At 52.2% G+C, this 21973-nt stretch overlaps 1 protein-coding gene across 7 annotated transcripts; it reads left to right on the top strand.

Moving 5' to 3' along the window:
- The first annotated feature begins 6669 nt into the window (after window positions 1-6669).
- Window positions 6670-21887, top strand: EPHB6 (EPH receptor B6). Of its 7 annotated transcripts, none has more exons than XM_032643803.1 (19): window positions 6670-6817; window positions 13190-13344; window positions 14505-14577; window positions 14856-15054; window positions 15342-15406; window positions 15613-16366; window positions 17014-17169; window positions 17540-17878; window positions 17973-18097; window positions 18282-18444; window positions 18670-18784; window positions 19023-19075; window positions 19252-19371; window positions 19486-19733; window positions 19984-20157; window positions 20618-20767; window positions 20980-21185; window positions 21309-21464; window positions 21571-21876. In XM_032643803.1, exons 4-19 carry the CDS (start codon window positions 14955-14957, stop codon window positions 21677-21679), a joined length of 3033 nt encoding a protein of 1010 aa, XP_032499694.1. In that variant the 5' UTR covers window positions 6670-6817; window positions 13190-13344; window positions 14505-14577; window positions 14856-14954; the 3' UTR covers window positions 21680-21876. The 7 variants fall into 7 exon arrangements, with proteins under 7 accessions (XP_032499694.1, XP_032499698.1, XP_032499697.1 ...); XM_032643807.1 differs by lacking the exon at window positions 6670-6817 and adding an exon at window positions 7550-7790 and having other exon boundaries at window positions 21370-21464; window positions 21571-21887; XM_032643806.1 differs by lacking the exon at window positions 6670-6817 and adding an exon at window positions 7550-7790 and having other exon boundaries at window positions 17985-18097; window positions 21571-21881.
- Window positions 21888-21973: the final 86 nt, after the last annotated feature.

Genomic DNA, 21973 nt, shown 5'->3' with positions numbered 1-21973 from the left:
TGCTTCCTTGTTATCTTTCGTATATTTTGCCTTTGCATGAATGAACTATATCCATTTACTTTTATCTTTTATCTAAGGTTTGTAAGGTTAACACCCTATTTTAAAGATAATCTTACATGATTATCTATTTAGAAGTCTTTTTACCTAATTATGCCAACAGTAATGATTGACTTCCTTTGATGATGTCAAGGAAGTTAACACTGATGACATCCCCATCTTTGCTGTTTCCCTTTCATACTTTGGATTATACTAATCTGGAGTTTAAAATCTCCTCAAAGAAACTTTCTTTTTTTTTTTTTTTTTTTTTTTTTTTTTTTTTATTTTTATTTTTTTTATTTTTGGCTGTGTTGGGTCTTCACTTCTGTGCGAGGGCTTTCTCTAGTTGCGGTGAGCGGGGGCCACTCTTCATCGCGGTGCGCGGGCCTCTCACCGTCGTGGCCTCTCTTGTTGCGGAGCACAGGCTCCAGACGCGCAGCTCAGTAGTTGTGGCTCACGGGCTCAGTTTCTCTGCGGCATGTGGGATCCTCCCAGGCCAGGGCTCGAACCCGTGTCCTCTGCATTGGCAGGCAGACTCTCAACCACTGCGCCATCAGGGAAGCCCAGAAACTTTCTTTTATATTTACGTCGAATATTTTACTTTTGTTTCCATAATTACTCTCAATTAATGTTCCTCTTTTTATTGCTTAGTGATTTGCAGGTTTGTATTTTGTTTTGTATTTTTATTTATCCTACAACTTTAGTTTCGGTGATTATAACCACCTTTTCTCAATCACAGCGTTCATAAGGAAGAATGAAGTTGCTTATTCATCTCTTAATTGTTCAGAGTACTTTTGCAGTGTGTCTTGCTGGAAAACAGACTTGAGTAGTAAACGTTCCAAGAATTTGCAGATCTGAGAATGACCTTATCTTGCCTCTTGAAAAGAATAGGTCCTGAGCTGGGAATATAGTATTTAAGTCTATATTCAATAGAGAAGTATGAAGCTGCAGGTAACAAAAATCACAATTACAGGTTTTGGGTTTTTTTTTTCCGTATAACAAGCAGTATATGTGGTTGCTGGCTTTGGCTCAGCTGCCAATATGGCTGCTGCAGCTCCAGCCACCATGTCTGTGGTACCAGAATAATGGTCCCCAAAGATATCCACATCCTAATCCTTGAAATCTATTATATGAGTGCACATGGCAGTGGGGAATTAAGATTGCATATAGAATTAAGGTTGCTAATTACCTAACCTGGAGATGGAGAGAATTATCCTGGATGATCTGGGTGGATCCAATATAATCACACAAGTGATTATAAGTAGAAAAGGGAGAGAGAAGAGAGTCAGTGAGAAGAACTCAGCCCAACATTGCTGGCTTTAAAGATAGAGAAATTCATGAGTTAAGGAATGCAGTGGCCTCTGGACGTTGCACTAGAGACGTCAAGGAAACAGTGCCTCCAGAGGGAACACAGACCTGCTTACATCTTGATTTTTTTTTTCTTTTTTTTTTAGCCCAGCTAGACCTATTTCAGACTTCTGACCTCCAGAACTGTAAAATAATACCTTTGTGTTGTTTTTAGCTGCTAAGTTTTTTGTGGCATTTGGTAGGAAACCAGTACAATGTCCAAGGGATGATTTCAAAGCAAGACAGACAAGAAAGGGCCACATCAGCCAAATCTGTGCCCTTTTATCAGAAATCCAAAAGCTTTCTCAGAAGTGCCCCAAGCAGAATTCTATTTCCTTTTCATGAAGCAGAATTAGGTTTGGGTATCCACTCCTAACTGTAAGAAAGACTAGGAGGGCAATTATTTAAGCTTCTCAGCCTCAACATTTCAGGTAGCTAACGAGAAGAGTTGGGAATGGCTTTTTAGAAGCTGATCAATAGTGTTTTATCCTTTTCTTCTGAGCACTCTGAAGGTATTATTCTACAGCTATGGACCTTCTCATTAATCAATGCCCCAGAAAAGAAATATGAACACATTTTGACTTTGACTCTTGTTAAAAATGAACTCTGTGTGTGTGTGTATAAATTTATAAGGTACTCACTGGAAAACTTTTACCAGAATATATCTTGGTATTGATTTCTGCCTATCAGTTTTGCTAAATTGTCAGTTTCATGAGTTTTTTTAAAGTTAATTCAATCATGTAATAAATATTCATTAAGTACTTAGCATGTGGACGTCCCTGGCAGTGCAGTGGTTAAGAATCTGCCTGCCAGTGCAGGGGACACATGTTCGAGCCCTGGTCCAGGAAAATCCCACATGCTGCGGAGCAGCTAAACCCGTGTGCCACAACTACTGAGCCTGCACTTTAGAGCCTGAGAGACACAGTAAATGAGCCCACGTGCTATAAATACTGAAGCCCACACACCTAGAGCCCATGCTCCACAACAAGTGAAGACACCGCAATGAGAAGCCCGCACACTGCAATGAAGAGTAGCCCCTGCTCGCCACAACCAGAGAAAAGCCCGTGCACAGCAACGAAGACCCAATGCAGCCAAAAATAAATGAATTTATTAAAAAAAAAAGTACTTAGCCTGTGCCGGATACTGAAATAAATTTCGTTAATTTTTTATTTTTCTTCTCTTGTGGTTTTTTTTTTTTTTTTTTTTTTTCAGTACGTGGGCCTCTCACTGCTGTGGCCTCTCCCGTTGCGGAGCACAGGCTCCGGACGCGCAGGCTCAGCGGCCATGGCTCACGGGCCCAGCCGCTCCGCGGCATGTGGGATCTTCCCGCACCGAGGCACGAACCTGTGTCCCCTGCATCGGCAGGCGGACTCTCAACCGCTGCACCACCAGGGAAGCCCTCTCTTGTGTTTTTAATCTGTCTTCTCATTCTGATATTACTGTCATTTTAAGGTTAGAATTCCCCTTTTGTATTTTTCAGATGTTTTATCTTCTCTGTTATTTAAAAAATAATCTATTTACGTCTCACATGGAATGCCTTCCCAGGTTCATGTTATATTTCACTGGTTTGTTTTTCCTGGAGTCTTAAGTCAATTTTTTTCTTTCTGCATGACTGAGATTTTATTTTGGCTATTGTGCTTTTCTTTTTTTTTTTTTCACACTCCCTTTTCATCCCAACCTTTAAAAATAGTTTCCGTATCTGCTTTTAACTCACTAAGAATATAAAGTGAAAACCTTTTCTTTAAACTCTTACATCATTACTCCTTTTTCACTTGGCCTCAGATTTTTAAAAGATCTCAAGTTTTGTTGTTGTTTACTAATCATTAATACCGACTTGCTCCTTTTGTTACTGGTGCTTAAAGGTCTGATGGGATAGACTCCAGAATCCCACATGAACGGAGAGGGAGAACTATTGTCTAAGACAAGGGAACATCCAGCAGCCTGAGAACGAGGAAATGCTCCAGCCACATCTAGAGCTAGTGGCAGAGCGTGCAGCAATGCAGGTCACCCTTCCTACTTTTTGGTGGGGGGCGGGGGGAATGTGGATGTTTTCTGAGAACACGGTCTGGGACCAGAGCTAGGGGACAAGACTGCATGTGACTGGGAGAGCGGACCGTGGGATCATCTGCTCCATGTTGTAGATCATCGCACCCTGTCTGGATCCAAAGGGAGGAGACACAGCATAGACAAAGGGAAGGGGCAGAGTGGTGTGGCACACTTGTCAACCCTGTCCCGCACGTGGGTATTGCCCAAACTCTTATTAAAATCTGGAATGTTTTCAACTCTTCTGGTTTATATGAGTAACTGCAGAGGATTTTTCTGTTGAGATGGTGTCATAGTTATTCTAGTAAAAGGAGGCGCCTAGCATTCCATTCACTCCATTAACTTCCTAGGAATCATCTTTGAACTTTAAAAATATGTATTAAAGATGATGGCCTGGAGGGCTGGGCTGCAGGATGTCTTAGGAAAAGCCTCCGTCTTCATAGGTTGCAGGAAAAGTAGGTAATTGTGATCATCTCAGCTCATATGCGGTGGAGGCTGCTGGTTGCTTGTCTAACATTCTTTCCCTTCTCCTCTCTCACTAACAGATCTTTAATTTTATTTGGTGCACGTGTATTCTCTGGCCAATAATATACAAGGAGAAGTCACTGGGTAAAGCCCCCAGGAAGGATCTTCAAAGAGTCTTAACTCAGCTGAAACTATGCCCTGTATCCGGTGCCCATCTTCTATTTCTTGACTGAAACTAATAGACTTTATAAATTGGAGCCCTGGCTGATGGGCCGACAACCTGAGAACAAGGCTTCACGCTAAAGGTGGAGGGGCAGAAACCTAAGTCTTGTTGACCTGGGGCTGCCACAGCATCCCTGAATTCCTCGATTTGTCCCTTACATACAGCGGACATCAATCTCTAACTGATTAAACATCCTATTAGGAGAGAAGAGCCTTTCTCTTTCTCTCTGTGCACTAATACCTCTGAATGTCTTTTTATTATCGTTTGGTTAAAGTAATGCAAAAGTGGAAGACTCTGTTGGGTAAACTTTCAAGATCACTCACATCCAATGAGCATTCGGGTTATCAGTCACCACTGGTGTACAAATCAGTTGCAAACTAGGTTTGTCTTTCAAACAAACCAGTCTTGTAGGTTTACTCTAGAAGTTTCTAAACAGAAAAAAAAAAAAAATTGGGCATTTGACACTTTTATAGGCCAAAATGTTTGGAGACCACACTCCAGCTTTTGGGAAGACTGCCCCTAGAGGCCACGGAGCCTGGAGACAGTTCAGGGACACGCCAGGGACCCTGTGAGCTTGTGCATCTGGAGCTATAACTCATGTCTTGGAATAAGAGATCTGGGGGCTCAGCAAGTTGCTTTATTGCTTTTTACTAGAATTCTTATCACTGAAATTACTTATAAAGCTCTTTGTTTATAATAACATTAGCTTGCATTAGCCATTCTAAAGGGAAATAAAAAAGAAGAAAATGGCACATCCTTGGGGAGTGACAGATGTTGGAGAGAGAAAAACCCAAGAAGGAGGCAAAAACAGAAAAACAAAACAAAAGAAAACCAGAACCAGTTAAAAAGCCATCTCAAATCACCTGGAGTTTTCTACTCAGGATCTTTTTTTTTTTTTACATCTTTATTGGAGTATAATTGCTTTACGATGGTGTGTTAGTTTCTGCTTTATAACAAAGTGAATCAGTTATACATATACATATATCCCCATATCTCCTCCCTCTTGCGTCTCCCTCCCACCCTCCCTATCCCACCCCTCTAGGTGGTCACAAAGCACTGAGCTGATCTCCCTGTGCTATGTGGCTGCTTCCCACTAGCTATCTATTTTACGTTTGGTAGTGTATATATGTCCATGCCACTCTCTTTGGCTCCAAATTTACATTGTAGATGGTTGTGTCCCAACATAATGACTTCTGTGAGCTACAGACTTTATTAGGTCCTGCCCTTCAGCACAGAGCAAATTTAAATACTATGATTTTTTTATTCACTTATTCTAAAACACTTCTAAGCACCTAATGTGTGCCAGGCACTGAACAAATTTTAGAAAGGATTTATGTCCAACTTTAAGAAGGATCTTATTACTTTGTTTTCTAATAGCTGCAGATGGCAGCATCACTTAACAATGCATTCTGTGCTATCCACCTGCTGTTAAAATTTAGTTTGATAACACATAGGAGATTATGATACAGGGCAAATTGTCATCACAAATTTAAACCTCTTTGCCTCCAGGGTACAAGGGAGCTTTCTTTGAAGACCAGATCCCTCTCAAATATTAACAAAAGAAGAAAAACTAATTACATAAGCCTCAGACAACAAAAACTTAATTTCATATTATAGGCACCTAATGGATGGTATAAAAAATGAGCTATGTCAGACAATAGAAAGGAATAGAGAGATTTTTTGCTATAATGTCAATATATGATGAATTGCAAATTTCTATTAGAACTTCTGGGTTTTATAAAGTTACTTCTATGTTTTGGTTTGATTGATACTTTTATTTTTAACATAATTTAATCATACGCTTTTAAAAAAAGTTTCCAATATACCCATAGCTTTCTGACAATCAAATTATTACTATATCTAGGATCATGAGTTATATAATATTGCATATAAAGCCAGGTTTCTCCACAAAAGTCTTTCAAGGTCTTGGGGAGAACTGATTTGGAAATGAAGACAATTCTCTACCACTGAGTTTCAGAGCAAAGAGAAGAAACAGATAAACTCACCAATGTGAGTGGACTTATTATTTGGATGTCCAAACGCAGAATCCCTCAACAGCATTAGGCTTATTAATTGACTCAGATATTGAGAGTAAACAAGCCCCTTGCCCAGTGGGGACTAGTTCAGTCGCCTTTGTCTGTCTTTATATCACTCATTCAGCCAATTCATTAAAGCCTGTTTCTCCCAGGTGCCTCCTAATGAGTTTCATTGTTCTGTTTATTGTGCTTGTTGGCTCATAGACCTCTTTCACAATTTTCCAGGATTTCTGAATGCTCCTTAAGTACCAGTTTTGACCAGCCCATTTGCAGCTAGTACTTTAATAAAGGTGTCGTGAATAAATGAAGAACTTAGAAGGATGTGGGACAGGGTAGTATGGGGAGCTGGGGGTCGGGGAATAGGCCAGACTCCCCCTGATACTTGTGTTCTTTGAAAGAGCCAGCAGGTGGTAGCAACACTTCGCAGCAAGGCCTCAGCTCAGTGCTGTTAGGACCGGAACAATAGAACCCAGATCCTGTCCCGGGTTTGAGAGGAGGCTACGGGTAGGCAGAAACCTTTTTTCCTCGCGGCGCCCCCTCCGTTCCTCAACCCTTCCAGGCACCCGCTGCGAGTACCTTCCACCGCCTCTCATCCGTCTGGGGAATTTCTCTCTGGGGAGCGGGCCAGGCAAGAGGCACCCAGAGGTCCAGCGACTTGCCCGGCAGTGTAAGTTCCTGGCACGGACCTCGGGGCTTCCCCTTTGAGACCCAGGCTTCCCTGCCCTTCGGAGAGGATGGAGGGAGGGCGGGTGGAGTCAGAAGCCCCAGCTGAGCAAGATCCAGCGTCTCCAACGCGGAGCACAGCTGAAGGCTAGATCCGAGCCCCTTTCGTACCCTGACTGCCTATCCACCCCCAGCCCACCTCCGCACCCTCTAAATTCTCAGTTTGTCTTTCCCTCCACCCCCTTCTCCTTCTTTTCTCTTTTTCTCAGCTCACGCCCACCTTAGTTCAAATCTGAGTGGGAACTAAAACAGCGGGTTTAGTTCCTGGAGTTGAAGCAGAAAAGCAGGGGAGGCGAGGGGGCGCGGGTGCCCCTGCCCTGCCCTGGGTACCAGTGGCGCAGCTCTCCGAGCGCCGGAGCCCGCACCCGCCCCGGGGGCTTTAAACGGAGCTGCCGGCCGCCCGGCGGGCCGCCTCCCCCAGCCCGGCCCGCACGCCATCCTCCGCGCCCACGTCCCCTGGCCCGGCGGACGGGCAGGCCCCGGGCGAGCCCCGCGCGCCGGGGCCGCGGAGTGGTCGCCGCGTACTCGCCGCCGAGGCCGAGAGGGCGGGCTGGGTTCCCCGGAAGAGGGGAGAGGGAGGGCGGCCGAAGGGGCCGGAGAGGGGGCGGGCCGGGCGGGGAGGGACGCGGAGGGGGCGGGCCGGGCTGCGCTCGCTTCAGCCGCAGCTCGGGAGCAGAGCAGCGGGCGGCGGGACCCGCAACCCAGCGCGGCGCCGGCGAGCGCGACGCGGGCCCCTCACGGTCCCCGGCGCCCCGCCTCCGGAGCAGCCCCTGCCGCCGCGCGGACCCGCGCCGCGGAGAAGGTTGGTCCTTGCACCCGAGCGGAGAGGCGGGCGGCCCCGGTGAGCGCCCGGAGCCCCGGCTCCAGCGCGGGGCCTCGAGGGGCGCAGACCTGCTGAGCCTGCGGCCGGCGCGAAGGTGAGCCCGGGGGTCGCAGGCGGCGTGGGGGGCCGGGGGCCTGCGTGCCTGGGGACAGGAATTCGGGTTTGCAGAAGTAAAGGGGCCCTCCAGACAGGGCCTCTGCAGATCCGGGGGTCCTCGTGGGGGAGTGCTGAGTCTCCGTCCCCAAAGCGAGAGCGGGCTTCGGGAGGGGTGCGGACCCGGCCAGCCTGGCTCCCACCCCACCCCCGCCTGTAACGAGCCGTCAGTGACACCCCGATAAGCCTGCTGCTGCGATCCCCCACGGTGTTTCCAGAGACACTCGGTTGGCTCTGATATAGGGGTTCCTGATCTAGGGGTCCTGGAAGAGGCCGGGCTCCCAGCCTGCTGAAGAGGATTGCCCACCCCTCCGACTCCAGGGGCATGTCTCCAATCCCGGCGGAGCTGGGAGGGGCAAGGAGGTGGATCGCACACCTGCCCTCAGCTCCCCATAGCCTATCCTGCTCCCGCGGCCCCATCACCACCCAGAAGCCCTGGAGTGGAGGGAAGGCTTGGTTCCTGGTCTGCAGTCCTGACCCCTAAATTACAGCCAAAGTCTACTGCTTGCTGCTGCCCCAGCTCCACCCGCTCGCTTTACATGTGGGTGCGTGGCCCTGCCTGCCCGACACCCCGACCCACCAGTCTTGGCTGTCTGGCACTCTCTCCCCTCCCATCCCTGGGGGAGCTGGCAGGGGCCCAGCATAGCCGATGTTGTAATGTCCCTGGCAGTGCCCAGGGAGAGAAGTGGCTGGGCCTGTTCCCAGTCAGTTAACCCCGGGCCCTGTGCCCGCCCAGGGAACTTGACTCAGGCTCTAGAAGGAGAGATGCCCGTTTAGTGGGAGAGGAGCTGTGGGAAGCTGGCAGTCCAGGGAAAGTGCCCAAGTGATGGGCACTGGGGCTCTGAGACTTGCCAGGTGCTGTTCAGAGGGGCCGCTTGGCTCTTTCAGGGCAATGCACATTTTTTATTGCAGGAAGATTAGGGTGCGGGCTCCTATGTACGTACCTGCCTAGTGACCTGGGGAAGAGGACTCCTTTAGAGTCTGTCGGTTCCTTCAGGGCACGAGAAGATGGCAGGCAAGGGCCTCTCTGTCATCAGAATGCCAGGGAGCAACAGGCAGTGATGGGCTGAGCAGAGGAACGGCAGGACCATCCCTCCTCCGGGCAGGGCCAGATGCTCTCCCAGCAGATCACCATCTCCAGAGCTGGGCCCTTGGCCTTGTGTCCCCACCAGGTGGAATGGGGATGCTGGGGTTTGGGGAGCTTTGAGCCTGAGGTTTCCCTTTCTCTACTTCCCCGCGTACCTTCCTCTCCCAGCCCAGGTGTTTCCACAGGAACAACTCCCGGGGCAGAGGTTGACAACTAGGGGTGGAGTAGGGACAGACCCAGGGTGAGGGGGAAGGGCTCATGGGCATATGCCAGCAGCGTGAGGACCACTCGGGATCTGCAGGGATGTGCCTGCTGCCACACACACACACACACACACACACACACACACACACACCCAGCGCATACTCTCCTGCTCCCCTCCCATGGCACCTTATATACACTCTCCCTTACACACTCTCACACTTGCTCTCACGGGCACCGGTCCTGGCACTCATGGGCTTTCTTCCACAATCTTCCACTTACTCATCTCTCCTGTATATGCAGCAACTGCTCCAACACCCTCCCTGAGGCCCTTTACCAGGACCACGCATGTCCCCGCATCATGCACAGCCAGAGTGGCTCGTTCTAAGTGGCTGTCTGGCTAGACCCAGACACCGCCTGCATCTTAAAAGCCTCCCCCAGCTCCACAGCCAGCCGGGGAGTGGGAGGCACATTTGTCTGCCTCTGCGTGCTCTGGGGGACATTCTCCGGGGCTGGAGGCCTCCAGGGACATAGCACCGTCCTCTGCTGGGACAGTGTGCTGGCCAGTGTGTCCTAGCCAATCTGCACGTTGGCTTCTCCAGCCAGGGCAGCAGGGGCTAGAAGCGCCAGAGGAAAGCTACCTCTCACTGTCTGCTCTGGATGCCTCCTTAAAGGCCTCTGGGATCCTTTTCAGGGCGGGTGGCCAGATCTCAAAGAGACCTGCGGAGACCAAGGTAGAGATTAAGGGGTAGAGGCAGCAGCATTAAGCTGGGCAAGGATTATACTGGAATTTCCTGGGCGTTTAACAGCTGCAGAACAGGACAGACGACAGGGCCTGTGGTGCTGACCCCTCCCACGCTGACCCTGCAGCTAACAGGTGTGAGACACACCAGCCACTTAAAACCATTGGCCTCTCTGCCCTTGGGACCTTCCCTCCCCCTGCTGGCCCTTGCAGGCTGCTCTGCTTCCCCGTCGGGGCTCACTTTGCGGTGATGCCCCATGTGCGTTCCGAGTGTATAGCCCTCTCGGTCCTCCTCTTTCTCTTTGAAGTTGCAGGCCTTTGCTTACAGGATGCTTGACATCCTGTAAGAAAAGCATGGCATAATCAGTGGGACAGTTTGAACTCCTTGGGAGATAAGCTTAAAGGCTATCCAGGGATAGAAGTTATTTTGCTTTTATTGTTGACATTATTTCACTCATTCATTGCCAGGTCCTACTGCCTCTCCCTCTCTGCTTTCTTCTTACAGATGAAAATTTCTAGATGTTTTGAAACTTAGAGGGCACAGGGCAGGGAGGATAAATTGTAAACATGCTATACTAGTCTAAGTTTTATAAATATTTTCCTTTCTTTGTCTAGTTTCTAATTATGAGATTTTAATTATAAAAATAAGATATGCTCATTGTAACAAGAAAAACAATTCAAGTATGTATAAGAGACAGTTAATAACTGCTCCCCCATGCTCCTACAGTAACCAATTTTACTGGCCCAATATATCTTTTGCCATACCTTCCTCCGAGCTCACTGGGCTTAGATTATTTAATTTTTAAAAATTCGCTTTATGGATCGAGGTGCATAAATTATATTTAAGTCAGCTTGGCTTGTTCATAAATTATCATATTTAGCATTTTAATTTGAGCGCAGTAAACTTCTTAAATTCTTACAGATTTACTCATTTATTTTTAAATCTTTCACTTTTATAGATAACAGAACTCATAAGCTATGATTTAGAAGCTAAGATTCTACACATCTTTAATCTTTGCCATTTTGTGAAAACAAAATACAATCCTGATGCCTATGAAACTGTCATGTTTTTGTAAACTAAAGAAATGTAGCAAGCTTGTGGCTCTCCTGTCCCTACTGTATCAAAAAGATATAAAATGGTATAACCAGAAGAGGAACTGAGAAAAAAAACAATCTGGTCATAGAATGCAATTTTTATCACAAGAAACTTTGTGTCTCATCAGTCTCATTTTCTGAGCTATCATTTTACATCCACATTTCTGCTGCTCCTGGTGTTTTATATTTTTAAAACCAATACACATCTGAAATGTGAATGTTTTCCTGATGGAGATCAGTTTTCTGCTTTTTCAAGGGTTAGAGGATTTCTAAACCGTGACCGATTCCTTTCATGAGCTGGAGGAGATAGAGGAATCTCAAGCAGGCCACAGGGAGGAGGGTGAGGGGCCTGGCCTTACGGAGGCCTGTCTCCGTCTGTGTGGCAGCAGGGATGTGATTGGCTGCTCCCAGGGCGCACTCCTGGACCAAATGCGGAAGGATGTCCTCGTCCTCAGTCTCAGTTGAAGGCACCTTTGAAAATCAAGTTCTGAGTCCTGCTTGTTTTGTATTCTAGGCATGGGAGGGAGCTGCGTGATCTTGTCACTTATATTTCCGCCTTTGAATCTTGTTTCAAAAGAATCTGCAGTGGCAGGAACTCAGCAATTTCTTCTGTGTCTTAATAAAGTTCCCTCTATCCTTATTTTTATCCTTACCATAGAGGTACACTCAGTTTCTTTTTATACATTAAAAAATAAAAGACTTGGATTTATCTACTTTGTTTGATACGTAAGAACTGACCTAACTTCCTAGTCTCACTCAGCAACAGTTTTTTTCTGAGGAAACTTATTTTTAACCTTCAGTCTTCTGGATCCGGATCTAAAAGAGGTCCTCATCAAACAGCAAAAGTACACTTCTGGGTACTTGAAGGTCCTCAACCATTTCTTTTTAATGAATGTCTTTGTTCTTTGTAAAATTTCAAAAAATTACTTGTGGCAATCTACATGTGATGTCTCCACTTTATTCTTCCTGATTCCTCTTGACAACAGACACCGAATGGACTTAGCGTGTTTTATCATCGCTTCTGCTCTTCTCTGGATCTTCCGGAGAGAGGCTAGCTTCATGTTGTCATCAAGATGCATACTAAGGCTATGCGCACACACCCTATTGTAGCCACAAGCCACCGTGTTACTCGTATTGTGGGTCCTCAAAGCAAATGCTTGGCCATTCATCTTCTAGACTGTTCCATACTGCACAGTTGATAGGATCTGCAGGGCATCCTTTTCTCTCATGTTTTGCTGTCTCTCAAAAACAATTCACTGGGATATTCCAAAGTGTTCATTATTCCTTCTTCATGATGATTTGTCTAGTTATAAGTTTAAGAAGACATGGTACTTATAGTTTCTTCTTTGTACAGATTCCAGAACCCATCCATGTTCTAACGGGGGCTATTTTAAAGACCGTCTGCTGGGCAAATGGTGTCATAGCCTTCATTGTTTAAAGACGTTCTGTTGGCATTTTCAGTTCTTGATAACAGCCTTTCTAAAGACTCTGTGACCATTTCTCAGAGAAATGGTTGAGGACCTTCAAGTACCCAGAAGTGTACTTCTGCTGTTTGATAAGGACCTCTTTTTGGTTCGGATCCAGAAGACCGAAGGTTGTAAATAAGTTTCTTCAGACAGAATCTGGTCTGCTCTGGTGTGTCAAGCATGCCTCCAAATTAAGTCACTGAGAGTTGGGGTGGGGTGTACGTCTACCACATGACTTACTTTAGGGTAGTCTTTAAACAGCCGTTGACGATGGGACAGCGCTTTTTACTTTACCATCTCCCGGTTCTTCTTGAAACATTTATTTTATATGTGAATGATTCTAGTAGCATTTGGGACAGTATCTGCAAAGAACCTCTGTTTCTTAGGAATCGTTTGCCCTGTGGAAATGCTTCTTTTCCCCCCCAGCTTTACTGAGATACAATTGACATATAATAGTGTGTAAGTTTAAGATATACAACGTGAAGATTTGGCAAATGCTCCTTCCTTGCCTCCATAGGCTATAAATGGAACTCTCTGTTTCTCATATAGGGTTCTAGAGGCATGAAAGGTAAATTTCAGTGGCTACTTGGCAGACATCCGTGTCTGCCCCTGCAGATGCAGAAACGGTGTCTTTTCAGCTTCAGTGTGAAATGTGTAATTTTTAGGTTCCAACTTCCGATCGACTTTTTTTTTTTTACTCTCAAACTCGTGTCTTTTGAGAAACACGCCTGTTGTTTTCTTCTCAACAGAAATAAATGACCTCTACTGTCCATGCCACTCACAGACTTTTGAGACTCAGTCACAAGGAGAGACGTAGCTCACCACTAACCTTAGACCAAGCAGCCAAGAAAGGTCCGAGCCTGCTCGTCTTCACCGCGACCCTGGAGGCAGCCAGGGCTCCTGGGTATGTGCTCGTGAGCCGCAGCACTGGGCCTCTTAAGGCTCGGGAATGTTTTACATAAAAGCGTGAAATCATTTTGAGAGCACGAACACTATTTTGATTCATTTTATTAACCAGTTATTATTTATGGATTTGAATGAAATTTTAATGATTTCATTGAAAAATAATATGTATGCAAGATTTTTAATATATAAAAATTTAAGGGGATATGTAAGTGTCTCTTGCATCAGCCCCCATCCTCTCCCTCTCCCCTTCTTCCCAGGTTTTGTCTACCTTTCTTAAAGATCCTGACATACATATGTATATGTAGGTCCTTCTTAAGTTACCCATCAATCGGGAGCATACTGTATATGGCTCTGCAATGGCCCATGTACTTTCACTTGGAAATTATTTTCCTCAGTATATAAACACTAGCCCTTATTCCTTCTGAAGGTTGTGCCATCATTTTTTAACCATCTTCCTGTTGCTGAACAGTTACTTTACAGTCTTTTCTCTTACAAGCAATGCTGCAATAAATATTCTTGTTTGAACATCTGTGCAAAAGGGTCCAAGTATACGATACCTGAAGGACAGATTCTTAGAAGTGAAGCTGCTAGATAGACATCACCAACTGTCCTTCTAAGAGGATACACCAACTTGAGCCTGTGTGCGCAATGAATGCGAGAGAGCCTATTTCTCATACCTTCCCCACCCAGGCATTGTTAATCTCGTAGAACAAAATGGCATTTCACTGTTGTTTCAACATGCCTCCCTTTCACTGTGAGCAAACTAGGGAGCGTCTTTTCATATACATGAGGCATACATTTAGTTTTCCGAAAGTCAGAGGAAAAATGTGCCCCTTGTGGAGAGAGGACCTTGGTTCATAAAATGTAGGTATGCCAGACCTACATAGCTCTATCCCTTCTCTGTCCTGGCTCCTTTATCAGATGGAATCTTTCCGCCTATGTTCTTTTCTGCATCTGCTCTCACACCCTCCCTCCCATCATACCCCTCAGCTCTCCTTCTTCAGTCCCTCTCGCTTCACTGCCTCTCTGAAATGTCTATAGAGTATCCGACATGGGGGTTGGGAGGTGTTGGGCAGGGGGAACCGTGTGTCCCCAGGGAAGGAGTAGCTTCTAACTCGCCTGCTTTTGATGAGAAGAATCTTCTGATTTTCTATGCAGGGTGGCCGTAGGAGGAAGGGAGGAGAGTACATGAAGAGAAAGAACTTGAAGAGCTCCTTCCAGAAGCAAAGGGGTAAGACTGGCCCAGAACTACCCGGTGCTCTAAAGGGGAGGGCCACGGGAAACAGATGTCAGAGATGGGTCACCTGTGGGGTGGAGTGGGTGACCGGGCACATGGTCCTCTTAAGATGGTGGACTTGACACAGGTCAGGAGAGAGTCAGCCTCCTGCCGGCCCTCACCCATGCTTGGTGCTGGGGCACTTTGCGAGCTACAGGGGGAGACCCAGGGCCAACTCGGAAGCAATGCGATTCCCTCCCACCGGCCTCCTCTGGTCCTTTGTGTCTCCCTAGGAAGCCAGCTTGGCTGCAGACCCCAGTCTTACGAAGCAGCAGCCCCACCTGGGAGCAGGGTGGTGGCCAGAGCAATGGTGGGAGCCCTGAAGATGCCTCATGGCTGCTGAGCGGGCTGCCCCGTCAGGGAGCAGGGTGGCGGGCATGGTGTGTGGCCTGTGGGTCCTGGTGCTGGTATCCTCAGTCCTGGCCCTGGAAGGTAAGGGGGAGGGGAGACGGGAGAAACCCCCCCCCCACCACACCTGCCAGGGGAGAGCCAGCACTGATGGGAAGTGGGAAAGATTCAGAAAAGGCAGGAAAGGGTGAAGACACCTGAAGGGGGAAGGGAAGGGGGAGGGTTTCAGAGAAAGGCTCCCGACAGACAGCTGTGCTCCTTAGTGAGTTCAAGGAACCGGGCAGTTCTCTTTTTCCTAATGGGAATGGGGTGGGGTGAGACCTGCTGGCTGAAGGCCTGCTAACTGCGTGCCCCTTCTTAACACTGGGCAGAGGTATTGCTGGACACCACTGGAGAGACATCTGAGATTGGCTGGCTCACCTACCCACCAGGTGGGGTGAGTGTCACACTTTCATTCTGAACCCAACGCCCCCCCCCCATCATGTTAACAAGATGCCTGCCCGCCAGAGGAGCAGGACTTCCCGGTATCCTCAGCTGCTTTGCATGTCATTAATGCTAAGTTTCACCTGGAGGGATACGCCCCCGCCTCCCTGCACCTTTCCAGCCTGGAGCAGCTAATGCCCTCTGTGGTCCTCCCTGCAGTGGGACGAAGTGAGTGTTCTGGATGACCAGCAACGCCTGACTCGGACCTTCGAGGCATGCCACGTGGCCGGGGCCCCTCCCGGCCCCGGGCAGGACAACTGGCTGCAGACACACTTTGTGGAGCGGCGAGGGGCCCAGAGAGCGCACATCCGGTTGCACTTCTCCGTGCGGGCCTGCTCCAGCCTGGGCGTGGCGGGGGGCACCTGCCGGGAGACCTTCACGCTTTACTACCGCCAGGCCGAGGAGCCCGACCACTCCGACAGCATCTCCTCCTGGCACCTCAAACGCTGGACCAAGGTGGACACGATCGCGGCGGATGAGAGTTTCCCCGCCTCCTCAGCGTGGGCGGTGGGCCCGCGCGGGGCGGGGCAGCGGGCGGGGCTCCAGCTGAACGTCAAAGAGCGGAGCTTCGGGCCCTTGACCCAGCGCGGCTTCTACGTGGCCTTCCAGGACACCGGGGCCTGCCTGGCCCTCGTGGCGGTCAGGCTCTTCTCCTACGCCTGCCCCTCCGTGCTCCGCGCCTTCGCCACCTTTCCTGAGACGCAGGCCAGTGGGGCCGGGGGGGCCTCCCTGGTGGCGGCCGTGGGCACCTGTGTGGCGCACGCAGAGCCCGAGGAGGATGGAGGAGGGGCCCAGGCAGGAGGCAGCCCTCCCAGGCTGCACTGTAACGGGGAGGGCAAGTGGATGGTAGCCGTCGGGGGCTGCCGCTGCCAGCCCGGGCACGAGCCTGCTCGCGGAGACAAGGCCTGCCAAGGTGAGACCCCGCTCCCTTGCACTTGCCCCCCACCTTTGGGATCCTCTCCTGAACGAGCCCACACTTCATTTTGTCCCCAGAAGCTCAGGAATAAGTTATCTTAGGAAAGGACGCCTGTTTTCTCCAGATTTATTTCCTAAAACGCACAACCTTGCTCTCAGCAACCCATCTGAACCTTCCACTGCGATTGCTGGGGATCCTAGGGCTGCAGGCCTAAGAAGGGATGGAGATGAAAGGACTTAATCTCCCAGGCTCTCTTGGAATGGGGTCCTTTGTCCGCATTTGCCATCTAGCTGGGGGTGGTTCACCCCAGGACCAGGTGACCAGGAGGCAGGTAGAAGGCGTGGATGCAGCTGTAAAGAATGATCCTGCTGCAGAGGGAGGATATGCAGTCGAGCCAGGCGGCTACATCTGGTGCTTGCTCTGCTGTAGCCCCTACCACACCTCACTTTTTCCGTCAATGGAAGTGTAATTCTGTGCCAGCAGAAAGGCAGAAGTAATGTCTGGCTGAGGGAGGGAAAGAGGGGAGAGAGGGTGACGAAGAGATAGATCTCGGAAGGCTGCGAGGATGGCTGTGTGCGGGTGTGGGGGGCTCAGGAGGGGATGGACTGGGGGGCCTGAGGCCTCTACCCTCCTCTGCCCCTCAGCCTGCCCCAGGGGGTCCTACAAGGCCTCGGCTGGGAATGCCCCCTGCTCACCGTGCCCTGCCCGCAGCCTCGCCCCTGACCCTGCGGCCCCTGCGTGCCCCTGCCTGGAGGGCTTCTACCGGGCCAGCTCCGACCCCCCAGAGGCCCCCTGCACTGGTGAGTTCCCCCGCTCCTCCCCCGACCCTGGCCCCAGGGACGGGCGTGGGATGGGAGTGGGACCAGGAGAGGGAGAGCCTGGAGGGCAACACGGGGCAGCTGGGGTTGAGCCTGGAGGGCAACAAGGGGCAGCTGGTTTGCATTTGCAGTGACTTCTTTCTCCTGTGTCCTTGCTTTTCTTCCCCGCCTCCTTCCCCCACCTCGCCCACCTCCTTCCTCTCTCGCCCCATCTGCCTTCTCTGCTTTCCCCTGCTTTCTGTCTCCTCCCTCCGGGCCGTCCTCCCTCCCCTGCCTGCTTCCTTCCCCAATCACCCCCGCCCCACGACTCCCGTCTTCGGGGCCCTTCCCTGCCCTGCGCACGCCCTCCCAGCGCCCCCGTCGGCCCCTCAGGAGCTGTGGTTTGAGGTGCAGGGCTCTGCACTGATGCTGCACTGGCGCCTGCCTCAGGAGCTGGGGGGACGCGGGGACCTGCTCTTCAACGTCGTGTGCAAGGAGTGTGGAGCGGGCGGCAAGGGCGCTTGCCGCCGCTGCAGGGATGAGGTGCATTTCGACCCCCGCCAGAGGGGCCTGACTGAGAGCCGCGTGCTTGTTGGGGGGCTCCGGGCACACGTGCCCTACATCTTGGAGGTGCAGGCCGTCAATGGGGTGTCGGAGCTCAGCCCCGACCCTCCCCAGGCTGCAGCCATCAATGTCAGCACCAGCCACGCAGGTGAGCCTTGCTCTCCCCTAAGCTGCCAGTCACCTCCTTAGAACGCTCTCCCGCTCTCCCGACCCTGGAGGCCGCCACTAACCCCCCACTCCAGTTCCCTCCGCAGTCCCTGCTGTGCACCAGGTGAGCCGGGCCTCCAGCAGCATCACCGTGTCCTGGCCACAGCCCGACCAGACCAACGGGAACATCCTGGACTATCAGCTCCGCTACTATGACCAGGTGGGGAGCAGAGGGGCGCCCGGCGGGGAGGGTGGGAGCTGGAAGTGCTCCGCAGCGGGGCTGGAGGTGGGGAGACAGGGGAGGCGCCTCGGAGCCCTGCCGCAGGGGCTGTGAGGGGCGTGGGTAGGAGCAGGGGGCGAGGGGCCCCCACAGCTGGCAGGGAGTGAGCGGCTGTCACCCCCAGGCAGAAGATGAATCCCACTCCTTCACCCTGACCAGCGAGACCAACACGGCCACCGTGACCCAGCTGAGCCCCGGCCACATCTATGGCTTCCAGGTGCGGGCACGGACGGCCGCAGGCCACGGCCCGTACGGGGGCAAGGTCTACTTCCAGACGCTGCCTCAAGGTGAGAGGAGGAGGCCTGGACGGGGCGGGGGCGGCCCAAGGCATAGTGAGGAGGGGTCCAGGAACCATCCAGGCCTTGAACCTTCACCCCAAACCCTCCAGGCCGGGAGAGTGGCTGCCCACCGACCTTCGGGGCTGTGGGGGGACGGGGTGTGGGGAAGTGGGTGCTTGCGGGGCGGTGTGTGAGCTCTTCCACACCTGTGACTCTGGGTGGCTGGTTCTCCAGGTGAGCTGTCCGCCCAGCTTCCTGAGAGACTATCCTTGGTGGTTGGGTCCATCCTGGGGGCGCTGGCCTTCCTTCTGCTGGCGGCCATCACCGTGCTGGCTCTCGTCTTCCAGAGGTGAGTCTCTCCCTGCCATGACCCAGCACCATACTCTCCAAAGCTCGGTCCCAAGCCCTGATGGCCCCGAGGTTCCCTGCACAAGCGCCCACGAGTGTCCTCCGCCACCACCCAGCCCCCGCCCTTGGGCCCGGCTCCTTCGAGCCACTGATCCCTGGCAGGACCTTGGCCTTCGTGGGCAGACTGGGGAGGAAGTGGGAGAGGGAGTGTGATCACAGGACTCTGGTTTGTCCCCCAGGAAGCGGCGTGGAACTGGCTACGTGGAGCAGCTGCAGCAGTACAGCAGCCCAGGTGTGGGTGTGGCTGGGACGGGATGGGATGGGGGCCGGGAGGGCACCAGGCAAGGCTGGGCCCCCCAGGGTTGAGCGCAGCTCCTGGGCACCGTCTTCGGCAGTGAGAGAGCGTGCCTGGGGTGCGTGGGCCGCCCGCCTGCACACCTCCTCATAACGGACCCCGTGTGCCTGCAGGGCTCGGGGTGAAGTACTACGTCGATCCCTCCACCTACGAGGACCCCTGCCAGGCCATCCGAGAATTCGCTCGGGAGGTCGATCCCACGTACATGAAGATCGAGGAGGTCATCGGAGCAGGTATGGCAGAGGCAGAGGGAGGGTACGGAAGGGGTCCCAGCAGCGTCCCTCCTAAACAGGGCAGGACACTGAGTCCTTCCTGGAGACCCCCCCAGCCTACACCTGCTCTCCCAGGCTCCTTCGGGGAGGTGCGCCGGGGCCGCCTGCAGCCCCGGGGACGGCGGGAGCAGGCCGTGGCCATCCAGGCCCTGTGGAGCGGAGGCGCCGAGAGCCTGCAGATGGCCTTTCTAGGCCAGGCCGCAGTGCTGGGCCAGTTTCAGCACCCCAACGTCCTGCGGCTGGAGGGCGTGGTCACCAAGAGCCGGCCCCTCATGGTGGTGACGGAGCTCATGGAGCTGGGCCCCCTGGACAGCTTCCTGAGGGTCAGTCAGGCTGGCGGCAAGGTGTGGGGGGCGGCTCGGGCCGGGAAGGTGGGCAGTTCTCAACTGTCCGGGAGGCAGAGCCGTGTCTACGCGTTCACTCCCCTGCTGCCCCACCTCCAGGGTCTCCGTCCTTCATTCCCAGACCGTTCGCTGATCCCCAGGTCCCTTTGCCTTCTGGTGCCAGTGTCTGTGCGTGATGTGCCGAGGTCCCCCACCCCTCGGCTGACCTCTGCCCCCCCCCATCCCACAGCAGCGGGAGGGCCAGTTCAGCAGCCTGCAGCTGGTGGCCATGCAGCGGGGCGTGGCCGCCGCCATGCACTACCTGTCCAGCTTCGCCTTCGTCCACCGTGCGCTCTCTGCCCACAGTGTGCTGGTGAACAGCCACCTAGTGTGCAAAGTGGCTCGTCTTGGCCACAGTCCTCAGGTGAGAGCACAGCCTTGGGGCCCCGCATCCCTCAGGGGGCGCCGGAGGTTGAGCTGGAACTGGGGCGGTGGATGCCTCAGGTGGTGTATCTTAGTGTCTGAAGGGGCAGAGCTCACCTGTGGGATGGAGGGATTTCAGGGACTGAGGACACTGGGGACGAAAGGGGACTGGGAGGGTGGGAGTCCTAGAACCACCTCCTTCCTGCCCTTCCCTCATGCTGACTAGTGTCAGAGCCGCTGGGTACCAGTCGTGAACACGCCACCCTCCAGCTCTGTGACTTCGCACAGCCTTTGCATCTGCAAAATGGAGATAATGGCAGCTATGCTACAGGGTCCTTATGGGATTAAACGAGAGGCTTGATGTGAAACCCTTGACGCATATCTGAGCACGTAGTAGTTGATCAATAGCTAGGATCACTGCTCTGATTATTGCTGTTGTTACTTTCAACCCCACCCCTCAGGGCCCAAGTTGTATGCTTCGCTGGGCAGCCCCAGAGGTCATTGCACACGGGAAACATACAACATCCAGTGACGTCTGGAGCTTCGGGATAGTGATGTGGGAAGTGATGAGTTACGGAGAACGGCCCTACTGGGACATGCGTGACCAGGAGGTGAGTTCTTGACCTAGACACTGCCGATTCCCCACCGCTATTCCTCCAGCCCACCAGCCTTCACAGACTCACACATTCGAAGCCCTCCATTCGTGGCTCTCATTTTCTATATCTTTTAAGTTCCTTTCCAACCTCATGGTTACCTGACAATAAATACATTCCTTTCCACTAGCAATAGCCTCCAAGCACCCTGTGCTTCCTCTAACCCCCAGGTACTAAATGCGATAGAGCAGGAGTTCCGGCTGCCCCCGCCTCCAGGCTGTCCGCCTGGACTGCACCTGCTTATGTTGGACACTTGGCAGAAGGATCGTACCCAGCGACCTCACTTTGACCAGCTGGTGGCTGCGTTTGACAAGATGATCCGCAAGCCAGACACTCTGCAGGGAGCAGAGCACTCCGGCGGGAGCCCCAGCGACAGGTCCGGAGCTTGGGACTAAAGCGTGGGAAAGCCAGGGAGGGATGAGGCAAACCAAAAAGAAAACTGAGGCGAAGGGGCCTAGGGTGAAGAGGGGACATTGACCTGCCTGCCGCTCCCCCTCAGACCTTCCCAGGCCCTTCTGAACCCTGTGGCCCTGGACTTTCCCTCTCTGGACTCCCCCCAGGCCTGGCTCTCGGCCATCGGCCTGGAGTGCTACCAGGACAGCTTCTCCCAGTCTGGCCTCCACACCTTCAGTGACGTGGCTCAGCTCAGCCTGGAGTAAGCAGGGAGAGGTGGGGGAGGGGAGCCCAGGCCCCAGGGCGGGGGTCGGCGCCTGGGATCTCGGAGACACTGGCCCCGATTTAATCCACTTCTTCCCCACCAGAGACCTGCCAACCCTGGGCATCACCCTGGCCGGCCACCAGAAGAAGCTGCTACACCACATCCAGCTCCTGAAGCAGCACCTGAGGCCGCCGGGCTCTGTGGAGGTCTGAGCCCCGGGCAGAGAGCTGTGAACTGACACTGCCCGTGACCCAGTCCTGGACGCAGGTCCAAGGAGGACATGGGAGATGTGAGCCCGTCTCCCCCTTGGCCACCGTGAGAAGCGCCCGCCAGCCACGCTAAACCCGAGCCTGGGGATGCCTCACTCCCTGGTCCTCTGCCCCTCCACCGCCCTCCCCCACATTAAAGGGAAAGAAGGGATTTTGCAAGTTGGAGGTGTGGTGAGGCCTCGGTCTGCGGGGAAGGGGTGGGAAGGCCTTGGAGCAGAGAGGAAGACCACACCGCAG

Source organism: Phocoena sinus, chromosome 9, assembly GCF_008692025.1.
Source record: "Phocoena sinus isolate mPhoSin1 chromosome 9, mPhoSin1.pri, whole genome shotgun sequence".
In the NCBI taxonomy this organism is placed as follows: Eukaryota; Metazoa; Chordata; class Mammalia; order Artiodactyla; family Phocoenidae; genus Phocoena; species Phocoena sinus.
The sequence above is the reverse complement of the archived record's forward strand: the minus strand, read 5'-3'. Positions and strand labels throughout refer to the sequence as shown.

What these genes read in the sequence shown, in the direction of transcription:
- EPHB6 (XM_032643803.1), top strand. Translation starts at nt 14,955, where the DNA reads ATGGCTGCTGAGCGGGCTGCCCCGTCAGGGAGCAGGGTGGCGGGCATG. An exon ending in TGTCAGCACCAGCCACGCAG is followed by an intron (nt 17,879 to 17,972) that starts GTGAGCCTTGCT and finishes CCCCCACTCCAG; the next exon opens with TTCCCTCCGCAGTCCCTGCT. An exon ending in GTGGCTCAGCTCAGCCTGGA is followed by an intron (nt 21,465 to 21,570) that starts GTAAGCAGGGAG and finishes CTTCCCCACCAG; the next exon opens with AGACCTGCCAACCCTGGGCA.